The 12,908-nt window shown below is 51.7% G+C and overlaps 1 protein-coding gene across 3 annotated transcripts; it reads right to left on the reverse strand.

The window, feature by feature from the left end:
- Nucleotides 1-1,387: 1,387 nt before the first annotated feature.
- On the reverse strand, nt 1,388-12,394 carry TMEM248 (transmembrane protein 248). Of its 3 annotated transcripts, none has more exons than XM_061605427.1 (8): nt 12,110-12,392; nt 9,709-9,861; nt 8,785-8,961; nt 7,870-8,155; nt 6,843-6,993; nt 4,845-5,028; nt 4,489-4,632; nt 1,388-3,670 (listed from the first exon to the last, which is right to left on the reverse strand). In XM_061605427.1, the coding sequence occupies exons 2-8, from the start codon at nt 9,847-9,849 to the stop codon at nt 3,650-3,652; spliced, it is 1,104 nt and encodes a 367-aa protein (XP_061461411.1). In that variant the 5' UTR covers nt 9,850-9,861; nt 12,110-12,392; the 3' UTR covers nt 1,388-3,649. The 3 variants fall into 3 exon arrangements, with proteins under 3 accessions (XP_061461411.1, XP_061461412.1, XP_061461413.1); XM_061605428.1 differs by lacking the exon at nt 12,110-12,392 and adding an exon at nt 11,336-11,443; XM_061605429.1 differs by lacking the exon at nt 9,709-9,861 and having other exon boundaries at nt 12,110-12,394.
- Between the last annotated feature and the right edge of the window lie 514 nt (nt 12,395-12,908).

Below are 12,908 nucleotides of genomic sequence, written 5' to 3' on the forward strand. Positions count from 1 at the left end.
CAATTGTGCATCAGAAAAGCTGGCTCAAGAGTTTTGTTTAAAGAAGTAGCTTCTCTATGACTATTTTGTCAGAAACAATGTTCAGTGGAGCCTGCCTAGTGTTCTGTGTAATGAAAACATAGCCTCTTCGGGGAGAGGGTGGGCAGCTATTTGTGATAGATTTTGGCCTCTGAATTACAGTCTTTTTAAAATGCCAGATGGCTGTGGGGAGCTCAGCTTCCTGCCTGAGATAATTTTTCTCGGGGGGGGGGGAGAGACACATTTGTTTCCAGATGACTGATATTTATCAAATTTATATCCCGCCCTCCCTCCCAAGGGAGCCCAGTGCACACTACACACAGCGGAGGGCAGCAGCCGCCCCTCCCCCATTACTCTATTTCCCCAGCAATGGCCCACCGGGAGCAGAGCACTAGCTGACCAGTCAGTTATCATAGCAAATGTCAGCATGAATGTCTGACTTGCTCTTGAACCAGATGCAAAAGCTGTAGCATCCTAATCGCATAAAAAGGGATTCTGGCGCCATCTAGTGACAGCCTGCCAGCATATTATGCTGTTATCTCCTGTCTCCCCCCCCCCCTTTTTTTTTTTTTTTTACTGAGGCCCAGCTGGCCTGGACCAGACCTCAATCCCATGCTGTGGAACACTCTTCCAGCAGAGTTTTGACAGGCTTCTCACTTCTGACTGTCAGGCATCTCTCGAAAACTTTTTTGTGCCAGCAGGCCTATGCAGCTGGCAAATCTTATAATGGCAGAGACACATGAAAGAAGATTAAAAGGTGATTAGTCCAGTAGGACTGACTCGAGTCAGGCATAAATTATTTTCCAGCTCTCCACCCCACAGTCTTCCTGACAAAGAGAAGCTGAAAAACCCTACAGAAGCAAGCATGAAGCATAATGAAACTTCAGCAGCCACAACCAGGCACTGATGCCTACAAAGCTTGAGTGCTGGACTGGGATTTGGGTTCAAAGTCGCTCTTCCATGCAGCCTACTGCTTGGGAAAAGAGTGACCACCTCACAGGGCAGAGCAACCTCCAGAGAGGCTAGTCCCTCACTAGTCTGAGATTTCAACATTTAACTGGAGAGCTGCCACGGTTTCTCCTGACTCAACTCCCTCTGGATGCCACTCTTCTCCCCCCAGCATTGTACCCTAAGCTGCCCCGCTGGCAAGGGTTTCTGGGAAGAGGCTCAAATTTACTGTCCAAAATCCAGAAGACAACCTTGCTGTGCTCCTTTCCCCTGTAACAGATCCAGCTGCCCCCCAAGGTAGCACACACAGTCTAAAAGCTAAATCCCGACTGTGAAGCAAGACACGAGCTGGCAGAATGACAGCCCGCTCCCCGATGCTGATTGGATGCTGCCAGATACAAACACTCTCAGGGGAATCTACTGATAGTAATAAACTTTTATTTTGCAAAGCAATATCTGTATCTTACAAACACAAAAAAATTAACTTAGGAGAGAAGTGTCATTAATAAATCAGTTACTGACCGGCAGCCCCAGAGGCAAGTGAAATGCTGTCTTAACCCTCCATCTCCTGCAAAGGACGCTGGGGGAAAGGAGGGGTGGGGAATAACGAGATTGTGACCCTTCATATCATGCCAGAGAACTCAACTGGAATGGCAGATTTCTAACAAGAAAACAAAACAGAATCAAACCTGATTCAATAGCGAAAATGAAAAAGAAAAAAGCAAGATCAATATGATCCGAACAGCCGCTGCAATGCCCCGTTTGAATCCTCCTGCCTGGATGCCCCTGACTTCTTCTGTGTGACGCACCCTGCTCTGCCCCAGCCCTCCTCCTCCTCCCTGTGAACAGCTGGGACCAGCACCAGATTCATGTCTGGAACAGACCAGAAAAGCAAAAGGTTAACAGAAACCCCAACATTCTTCTTTCAAAGTCCACAAGATTTTTTCCATTTAAAACGTGTTTTGTTGGAATTTTAACTCGAAGAGGATGCTTTAAAAAAAAAATCACTGCCACACTCATTGCCCAATACCAGAACCCAAAGATCCCTGGAGATAGTCCCCATGTTGGAGACGTTTATGAGACACCAAGCAAGGCAGTGCATGGGCAAGGAACTCCTTCAATGAAAGCAGGCCACACACTGTGTTATTTTGTGCAAACACGAAGCAAGCCATTCTCGTAAGAAAAAAACAGGCTTGTTTCAATATGGAGAGATGCCGCGCAGCCACCAGATATGAAAGCCAGAGTGGAGAAGGAGGAAAATGTCACTGAGGCAACCAGCAATGTCTTCAAAGCACTGGCCAAAGGGGATCCTAACCTTCCCTGCACCTCTTCAAGAGTGAAACTGGAGGATGTTGCACAAACAGGAAGGGCAGAGAAGGAAAAGCCCCCCCTAGACTCAAAAGCTCTCCAAGGAGAAGGTCCAAAGTTGAACACAAAGGCTACCCACCTGGAAGGCTTCCCTCCACAGCGTCAGGCGGCTCCCAGCATCTCTCTCACCAGACAACACGTTCAACAAACAGAGGGCGACGGGCAGCATGCCCCAATTACCCTTGGCTGCCTGCCTCTTCCTTTCATCATCAGGCCCCTGAAAGCCCAACAGAAGTTCCCAGTTTGGAAAGCAAGAGCTGACCTTACACATGCAGATCATAAGACGACTAGACCATTCCAGACTATGTGCTGAAACTCTCACCCACACTGAAAAGAGAAAAATATTTTCTCAACAAACAACGAGCACGTCAGAGAAGCAGCCGGCCTGAAATCTCCTCAGAAAAGCTGGTTTTCTGTGGACTGGAAGGTTGTGATATACATGAAACAAACAAACCTTTCAGATGCGTGTGCGTGCGCACACACAAGCAGTGCCTACACTGTCTGTAACGGGGCAATCCCAGGGATTCTGCAGCATGTGGTTTATCTGCGCATGCAGATCAGCATCAAAGGGCACGCCCTGCAGCAACAGCCTTGATTTGATCCAGGATGGTGCCAATGGAGATTCAGTCTGTGCTGACTTACAATTTTAGGAGCACTTTCAAAGAAGCAGAGTGCAAAGTGGAAGATGCCTCTCTTGCTTTTCTTAATCTAAAATTACAAGTATCTTTCCTAACTACAGCCAGTATTAAAACGCAAGTATGCCAGGTGGTTTTGTTGTTGCTGTTTAAAAAACAAATCTAGAAATATTGGTATCTTTCTGGAAGCAGACAGGAAATGGGCAGGAAGAAACCAGACCGTGGCCCACACTCTCTCCACGGAGGCCGTCCTCCGTGGCTTCGGAATGGCAGTACGGCAGCAGAGAGGAGGGCCCTGCCTTGGAGACCCTGGACAGACCACTGGGAAAATAAGGTGCTTTTTCTGAGACAATTGCAAAAGGCATCTGAAATGTCCCAATGCAGCAAGACACACACACACACACACACAAATATCTCTGGCTCCAATTAGGCAGTCACACTGCCACAAAACAGTCTGACACAAACAGGCTAAGGGGTCCCCAACTGTCCTGGGCTGCAATGCCTTCACCTGTTCCACATATACTCCTATAAATAACCGTTACAGGCACTTAAAATGTCTTTGGTTGGAATAACCCAACATCACAATATAATGAATTCATAACGAATCAGGGCCGAGTTCTGGGTTCAGCAGGCAATGATTGCAGACTCCATCACTTTTGGAGGAAGGAGGTGGGGGGGTGTCACACTTCTGAGAAAGCAACCTGAAATTTAAAAAAAAAAGTTGGATTTGAGCCACCAAACCTAGGCGCCATAGCCACCCTATCATTGTGAGGGCTAAACTCATAAGCGGGTACTGGATGGGAACTGGAAGTCAGCACATATATTTTGCTTCTTGCCTAGAGGCACAAGGAGGCAAAGGCTTGAATGACCAGCATAAAACCCAAGTGGGCTGGTGGCACAGTCAGGGGACCCATCCCTCCGCTGGGTTTTCAGGCTCACCATCGAAATCAAGTGGGCAGAGACCAGCGTGGAGCTCCTTGCCACTACTGTCAGCCCACAATAGTTTGTACAGGCCTGCTTTTTAATCATAAGGCAAAGGAAGGGTGGAGCGCTCCATGAGCAGAGTGAACCTTGTTGCAGGTGAAACTACTTCGGGCTAATTTACAAGGCTGACGTGAGTGACGTCAAGCGCGGGCCAGGAGCCCATCTAGCTCAATACTGGCTCTCCAGGGTTTCAGGTACGAGTCATTCCCAGCCCGTGGAAAGGGTGGAGTGGAGTGTCTCAGACCGACTGAGGTAACCAAGGGACCCCCAACAATCCCTACTGGGTCCAAACATGAAAAAGGCTACTACAGGCTACTTTCTGTTTCAGCCCTGCCTGAGGCACTGGCCAGGAGAGTGGCCAATCCACTTGTGTCTGACTTTGCGATGGCCACACGTGAGCACCCCAGTCAGCCAAAAAGAGATTGCGTGGCTCAGTGCTTCCCGTGGCCAGCCTCTGAATGAGCAGCTGGCAGAGCAGGAGCCACTGCTGCCCATCTCAGAACCAGTGCCAGGGACGCTTCCCGCACCCACCTACCTTTTCAGGACAGAACTCAGAGTTACTCTGCCGCAGCTTGCTTGGTCTGCCTTTGATCACTGCATAGCAGAACATGGTGATGACCATCACAAAGAGGAAGTAGCTGGTGTGCATTAAATGCAGATTGATTAAGGAGCGGTCATCCTGCATTAGGGAGGGGGCGGGGGAGGGAGAAAGACACTCTTTCCTGAGCCTGCAGTAATTCCATATGCAGATGCCACCCTGGGATAGGGGGTGGGGGATGCAACCCCCCTGAGGCAGTTTCTCACACACAAGACCTCCTCCCCCCATTCCCCACATGTACAGTTGCAGACTTTGAACATTGCCGATACATTAAATGTACCGAGATCACTTACATCTGGAACCATAACTGTCAGTTTGGGATTTAATGCATGATAGACTTTGCCAATGGCTCCTTTGTAACACCAGAAAGGGTTGTAGTCTTGGGCGTATTTGGTTTCGGAGTCCCTTGCAGTGGTGAAGATCTTGTACCAGAAGGTCGCATTAATGTACGTCTCCGGAATACAGTGTGGTGGCTGACTGCAGGGCAAGACACAAGGGTGAGCTGTGCATCCCAGTCTCTGCTGCCCTTTCTGCTGGGATTGGCCAAAATACAACCCAAAGCCGAAAGCCAGAATGAGGCCTTACGCCGATATCTTATTTATTTATTTATTACATTTCTACCCAGCCTTTCTTTTCATGACTGAAACCCAGGGCGGCTTACATATGGTTCCCAAATGGTCTCCCATTCAGGCACTGACCACAACTGGCCCTGCTTAGCTTCAGTAGGGTGCTGGCCTCATGTGCCTTCAGACCATCTTCCCATACCATCGACCACGGTATTCTTCTGGAGCAGCTGTCTGGGCTGGGGTCAGAGGGCAGTGCTGTGCAGTGGTTCCAGTCCTGCTTGGAAGGTTGCTCTCAGAGGGTGGTGCTTGGGGGTGGGTATCGTTCAGCTCCATGGAGCCTTCAGTGTGGGGGTCCACAGGGTTCGATTTTATCCCCCATGCTATTTAACATCTATATGAAACCAGTAAGTGGTGTTAACCAGAGTTTTGGAGTATATTCTCGGCAATATCTCTCCCTTACATCTCCAGGTGCAGCAGTGGATGCACTAGGCTGATGGCTTGCCTTGATAGTGGGCTGGATGAGAGAAGCTCAGTCTAGACAAGACTGAGGCACTGTTGGTGGGTGGTTCTCTAGACTGGATGGAGGGGTTGTGGCCTGCTCTTGATGGGGTTATACTCCCTCTGCAGCAGCAAGTGCATAGCACGGAGGTATTCCTGGATCCTTCACCTTCGCTTGAGGCTCAAGTGGCCTAGGTAGCAAGAAGTGCCTTCCATCAGCTTCGGCTGGTGGCCCAGCTGTGCCCCTATCTGGACAGGGTTAGCCTGACTTCTGTTGTCTACACCCTGGTAACCTCTAAGCTAGATTACTACAGTGTGTTATACATGGGGCTGCCTTTGAAGACAGTTTGGAAACAGCAGCTGGTGCAGAATTCAGCAGCCAGATTGCTCACTGGGGCAAGACGGTCTGAGCACATAACACCAACTCTGGCACAACTACAGAGGTGACTAATTAGTTTCCAGGCTCAATTCGAAGTGCTGGTTTTGACCTATAAAGCCAAAGGAAGGGCGGGATATAAATAAAATAATAAATAAATAAATAAACAAGGCTCAGGACCCCAATACCTCAAGGACTGCCTCTCTCCATGTGAACCAACCCAGACCTGCATTTGGCATCCAAGGCCCTTCTTCATGTGCCCCCTCCCAGGGGGGTTCAGAGGGTGGCGACACGAGAGCGGGACTTCTCAGTGGTGGCCTCCCCTTGGTGGAACTCTCTCTCCAGCGAGGCACCCCTGGCACCATCATTATCTGTTTTAGGTGCCAGGCAAAAACATTTCTCCCAGACATTTGGCCCCTTCTTTTGGAGAGCTATTGATGTTGTAGCCTCTTTTAGGGGTGGACTGTTCCACCACTGTTATATTTATGTGTTTTTAACTTTTTCTGTTGTTTAATTATTTATACTGGTTTTAACTTTTTTATTGATTTTAAGGCGCTTTGGGTTCATTTTTGTGAATAAAAGTGACTAACAAATTTAATAAATGTTTTTGAGAGATGGATAAACCAGAACCTCTGCTTGTTGTTTCTCAGAATGTGTCAAAAAGTCAATTCAAGGCATGAAATAGCATTTTTTTAAAAAAAGAACATACGGATAACCAGGGCATAAAAATCCTCTTTGGCTATGTCAGGGCTTCGGAAGGAAGGAAGGAAGGAAGGAAGGAAGGAAGGAAGGAAGGAAGGAAGGAAGGAAGGAAGGAAGGAAGGAAGGAAGGAGCAACAAGAGACCCTTACACTGTGACCGGGAAGACCCCGATGGCTGCCGTGATGGTCATGCAGGTTATGAAGACTGCTTGGTCACAGTGGCCATGCAGAACACAGTCGTCCGAATTCCAGGCAGCGGGCAGGGTGAAAGTGATGTTGATTTCCTCATGAGCATCTCTGCCTGGGATGGGGGAGCAGGAGAGAGAGAAGAGAAAAGCATTCTACGTTATGTTAAAAGTAGAAACAGGCTATACTCAACAAGCAAACATTTCTGGACAAAATGACTGCAATTTTTTCCTCCTCTCTGTTTTTGTTGTCTCGCATCCATCCTGCATCCGGCTGCCAAAATGACCCACCTCTCACCACTCTGACTCTGCGACTCCCCTGGTTAAATCCCTTCTCTGGCTTCCTGTCTGCTTGCAGATCCTGCAGAAGCTTCTTGTCTTTGCCTTCAAAACCCTTCCTTGCCTCTCTGTGTTCATTTCCCAACCCTTCCCCTTCTTCTTCCTGTGACATTCGCTTGCCCAGTGCCATCACCCTCAGCTGCTCAAAAGTCTCCCTGCGCCCTGAAAGAACTCCGCCATGTCTTCTCACTGCCCCTTCGACCTAGATCTGCTTCTTGGAAAGCCTCCAGATCAGAGACCCCCTCCCCTCCCTCCCTCCCAGCCTCTTCCCAAAATGCATCTTTCCTAGGAAGCCTTTAGACCATTCCCAACCCCTATCCCTATAATTTACTCTTATTGGGCCATATCCAACATTAGCCATACTCAGAGAAGATCCATTGAAATTAACGGATCCAAGTTAGTCATGTCTATTCATTTCAGTGGGTCTCCTCCAAGTAAGACATATGCTGGATACAGACCACTGAAACTAAGCCAAAGCACATGCAAGCCCCTTGGGGCAGAAGCCTGTCCTACATCTTCTGTACAAAATGACACAGACAAGAGGGGGTGCGATGTTAACAAATGAGTCTGGACAAGGCTTCTGCTATTGCATCTGCACCTCCCACTGGGCTCAGTATGTTGAATTCATCAGTGAGTCTTGCAACAAGCCATACCTGAAAGTCCAATTTGGTGTCCAAAAATGGTGGAGCTCAAGTGGGTGACATTTCGGGAGAAACCACCAAAGGGCTTCAGGGGGTCCAACGTCAAAGTGATGGCAACTGAGATGTTGACTGGGCCAGAATCCTCAAGTGCCTGCGGTGATGGTGTGGAAGGCCGGGCCTGGCTGCTGGTCATAGCGCTTTCTGGAGTGGTGGTATCATTTATGAGATGCTTTAATGTTTCATTCTCCGAAATGCAGAAATCCAAGTCATTAAACCGCAGAAGGAAAGTGTTCCAGTCCTTAAAGACAAACAGATATTTAGGGCCTTCTGCTGCCAGCCGCCTTAGCATCAGTGCCCATTTGAAGACCATGTGGCAAGATCAGGTCAGGGGACCAAGTTAGACCCAACAATCTGGTCAAAGAAGTTCAGTTGTGGTGAAATCCTGCATTTCTGATTTAAATAGGACATCAAAAGAAGGCTCAAATGTGGCAAGTATTCTTTCATCTTTTAAGAGATAAATTGCCCTGGAAGAAAAGAGGAAGGGCCCAATCTTCCTCCCCTCCCCAATCCCACCACAGACAGACAGACAGTTAGGGAAACAGCCATCACCAGGGGGTGGGCCTTCCCCACTCCTGCAGTTTTAAACCTGAATGGCAGTCCCAGAGAGGTGGCTGCAGAAGGTAAGTGCCTTATCCAAAGGAAATCTGCCACCTTAAGCATTCTGACTACCCCCTCTGCTGCCCCAGGCATTCCAGTTTGGGGCCAAGCACAAGCCATCCCAAATCCCACCAGAAACAGAACTACTGTCCCATAAGACAAAGAATTCATTGCTGTGCATGTGGTTGCATCTCTCTCTGGATCTAGAGACCAAGCCTCAGAGATTCTACCCCTGTGGTGTGCAAATACAGACCCTGCTTTGTACTTTACCTCTGTCATTTCCGGTGACTTGATTTCCTTGATTTTGAAGAAATACCCCAAGGTCAGGAAGGCTATAGCCATTGCACTAACACTGATCATGAACACCACAAGGGGCGGCCGGCTGCTGATGTAAACCTTCAGGTTCTCTAGAGGGTTTATGTTGAACATTATTCTGACTAGGTCCACCTGGAAAACAGCAAAGCCACAAACTGGCAAGGGCATCACACTCACCAGCAGGCTGCTGGGATCCTGCAAGGAAGCCCCAGAAACCCTGGCTGTGAGGGCTAGAACATGCCCATAGCTAGCCCTCCAGATGAACAGAAATCAAAGCATTACCCTGATGCAGGATCACAGACACCTCAGGATAAACAGACGACGACCGAGGTTCTCCCACATCAAGGCTTTTTACACCACCACCCCACTTCATCTGCACAGCTGAAGGGATGGGCTCCTCTTCCCCACCCCGAAGACAACTGGCAAGGACTGCACTTATTCTGAAAGGTCTTCAGGAAGAAGAATCCCAAGAGGCTTCCTCCTGTGTTCTGTGTGGGCACAACCATCCAGGGGCCCATCAAGGAGGACACCAGACGCTAGTCCCCAGACCTATTGCGAGGTTAATGTTCAGGGGGTCCAGCCTGGGCAGCAGGACGGCCCATTTCAGGAACACACAGACAAGCTGAGCAGTACTGGATACTATTATTTTGTGGCATTTGGATTTGGCCCTTCCTCGAAAGAGCTCAGCCTTGCACCTGTACCTCACAGCTGCCACTCCCTGGCTCAGCTGAACTTGCCTGGCTGGCTCAAGGGCTCCCAGGGACCACAGCAACAGGACAAGGCCTGGAGGCTGCCCACACCCAGCACTTCAGCTGCCATGCCAGATGAAGAGCTGGTGCTTTTGTCCTAAAAGAGGCAAACGGAGCTCAGGCACCTCACCTCTAGCTCATTCCCTTCCTCGAGCTTGATGTGGGCAGGCAGAGAACCTGGATCTCCCTGGGTCTTGTTACTGGGCCAGTCGTCCACAGCGACAGAGGAGAAAACCAGAGAGAGAGAAATAAAGAAGCCCCTCGTTCGCATGGGTCGCTGAAGCTGGGGACAGGGGCGGGAATGAAAACAAAGAATTTATTGTTGCTGTTTGCTTTGGCAAGCACCATGCCTCTGCCTAAACACCTGGAAGTGAAATCTGTTTCCTCATAAGCATATCCTAACCCTGCATCAAAATACAACATGCAGAATATTGTTTTTTGAAACAACAACAACCAGGCAAAGCCTGCACAGAGAGGGATCCTTTCTCACTGCCATACACCAGCTTGTGCCTTCAGGGAACTCTGGTGTGATGGCGGCTGTAGCGGCCCTTTGCCAAACTCGTTCTGCTGCACAACTTAAAGACAACTCCCAGCAAACTACTGGAAAATTGCACACAGTTCAAGCTTAAACAAAAAGAAATGGGGGGGGGAGAGAGAGAGAGAGAGAGGAATCCCACAAGTGAACAAGCAGCTCACCCAGGGGACGAAGGACCAGTGTTGATGTGAAACTGACCAGCTCAAGGCAGGAGGCAAACACCACCTGCCAAGCTAGTTTTGCTTTCAGAGCAACCCTTAGCATCCTCTCTGACACACGCACAAGAGGCAAAACATACTCCAGGTATCTGGCGCAATACCTCGCCAAAGGGAAGGACTCTGGATTTCAACTGCATCACAGCCATCGGCTGAGGAAGAGGGAGGCTGGACTGGCCCACCTACTAGCCAGACCCGAGAGGGCAAAAAACCTCCAATCTCAACACCAAGGTGGTGCTTTGGACTGCCATGCCATCTTCAAATTAGCATTTGGCAAGAACACAACTAGCCAAGTGGCTAGCGCATTACTTCTAAGGATATATACCTTACTTTTGAAAGGGCCACTGGCAATAAGTAAAAGAGCAACGTACATTTTGAAGGAGATTGGGGGGGAGGAACAACCCCCCTCCCCCCATTTCAGAAAGGGAAGGAACAGTCCCTGCGCAGCAGCACAGCTACCTGACTAAGGTGTGCCCAAGCTCCTCTCTCAGGGCTGAACGGCTCTTGCAAGGTAAGCGTTGTGTCCTTCAGTTGTGGAGAACTTCCCCCCCCCATCAATCATTGCCCAAAGGTAAACAGCGCTGGATGAAGATCCAGGCACGGAAGATCCGTTCATGGGCCTCACTGTCTCTGCAGCACAGAAGCAAACCTAACAAAACCAGCTGCCACCTAGAGCTCAGCCAGGGGTTTAAGGTGACACCTGGAGCGTTCCCCCTCACAGGATAATTTTAATTAATTTGCTTTTTAAACACTTCCAACTTCCCTTTAAAAGTCCCAAGTATCTAACAAACAAGGAATGTACAAATGCAATTAAAAATACCAGGAAAGAGCTAGCAGAGAGACAATAAGAACAGCCACTGAATAGCTAAGAAGAACCAGGAGACTTTCTAAAAGGGAAGGGGAAGGAAGGGTGGAAACCATCGGAGGTTGAACAAGGGAGCTGTTACCTCACTTGGGCTTCTTCCCCCCCCCGACTTCAGCCACATTGTGGGTCCAGCGAGACTTACCACTTGGAGCCTCCTCCGGTCCCCATCAGAAGCACTCTAGCAAACCCATCGATGGAACTAGAAGGCACCTCCCCCCCCCATCCATTTAGGAATCCACCGCGCATGCCCAGAGGCTCTTCAGCTGTCCGGAGTTCCCAGGCCTTCTGCCAGCCAGCCAGCCAGGCTGCGGGAAAGGGGTGCAAGATCCCCCCGTGGCCCTTGCGAAGGACAACAGGCACTGCACAGAGGAGGGCAGCCGCTGCTTCTCCCTCCAGGAGCTGACACAAACCGAGCGGGAGCAGCATCTGCACCCGGGGGGAGCCCCCGTACTTGCCTGGGAGACAAGCAAGAAGAGGGGCGGCGGGGGGCGGCCGAGCTTCCCTCTGCGCGGAGGACATCGGCGGCCCTCCCGGTGAGGGCAGGGCTGGATGCAGCAGGAGCCCCAATAAAGGGGAGCAGGATGCTGTCGCCTAGCAACGCCCCCCCACAGGTGCTGCCCCCGCCGTGCTCGCGGCGTCGGGGGTTCGCGGCTCAGGCGCGCAAAGAGCCGATTACAGAATGACTCACCGCGGCCAGGCCAGGCCGGCTCCCCTCGCCCTCGCCGGCAAGGAGGAGGATTACCCCAGCCTCCATTCCGGGGGGAGGGCCTCCCCCTGCGCGGCGTTGCCAAGACCAGCCTCCCCTTCCCCCCTCAGCTCGGGCGCCCCACGGAGGCCCCCTCCCGGATTCAGAAGCCGCGAGGGGGTAGGCGCACTCTGCACACGCTCAGGGGCCCACCCGGAGCCTCCCGCTTACCGGCGGCGGGCTCAGCGGCGGGGCTGCAGCATCCTCCTCACGCGCCGCCGCCGCCGCTTCCTCCGCTTGGGCCTGTCCGGGGAGCCGCCGCTCCTCCTCCTCCGCTGCCCCGCCCGTAGGAGGAGGAGGGGCTGGGGCAGCGACGGCGGCGCCGCGGGGACAAACTTCCTCCCACGAGCGGGAAAGCCTCAATGACGTCAGCACTCGGCGAGGCGCCGCCAGAGCGGCGGGTTCGAATCCCGCCGGGGCTGCGGCCGTGCCGTCCTGGGACAGGAAGGGCGCCGAGCGGCAGGAGGAGCCCAAGCTGCGCCGGTGGGCGCGGGCGGGCCAGGAGCAGCCAGCGCGGGCCCGGCGCCTCTCGGCATCCCACGTGGGCAGCAGCACCAGCAGGACTTGGCCACGGGGGCGCCTCCTGCAGCGCCGGGCACACGAAACGCACGCGCAAGCCTTGGGGGGCTCACGAGAATGAGCGGGGCCCCGAGATGCTGTCGCACTATAACTCCCATCGGTCCCCCACCCACCGGAGCACGCCGCCAGAAGCGGCCACGGGGAGTTGCGACTGCGAGCTGAGAGGTGGCTTCCCCCCCCCCCGGGCAAAAGCAGGGCACCCCTCTCGGCTGCGGTCAGCAGGAGAAACGGACACCCCCTTGCCGCGCGGGGAACCTGAGAACCCAACGTCGGCCCAAGCCAAGGTTTGCAGCCTCATTTCTCGCTGCTGCCACAGGGACGAAAAACCGGCAACAGCCGCCAATTGGTCCCCAAAAGGTACCCCGCCTCTAACAAAGCAGGCGCCCGGGAA

The sequence above is a fragment of the Rhineura floridana genome, chromosome 21 (assembly GCF_030035675.1).
Source record: "Rhineura floridana isolate rRhiFlo1 chromosome 21, rRhiFlo1.hap2, whole genome shotgun sequence".
Classification (NCBI taxonomy): Eukaryota; Metazoa; Chordata; class Lepidosauria; order Squamata; family Rhineuridae; genus Rhineura; species Rhineura floridana.

Coding starts and splice junctions, on each gene's coding strand:
- TMEM248 (XM_061605427.1), bottom strand. CDS start 9,849: ATGCGAACGAGGGGCTTCTTTATTTCTCTCTCTCTGGTTTTCTCCTCT. Junction 8,156..8,784: donor AGTCACCGGAAATGACAGAG/GTAAAGTACAAA, acceptor TTTGTCTTTAAG/GACTGGAACACTTTCCTTCT. Junction 5,029..6,842: donor GGGGTCTTCCCGGTCACAGT/GTAAGGGTCTCT, acceptor CTTGCCCTGCAG/TCAGCCACCACACTGTATTC.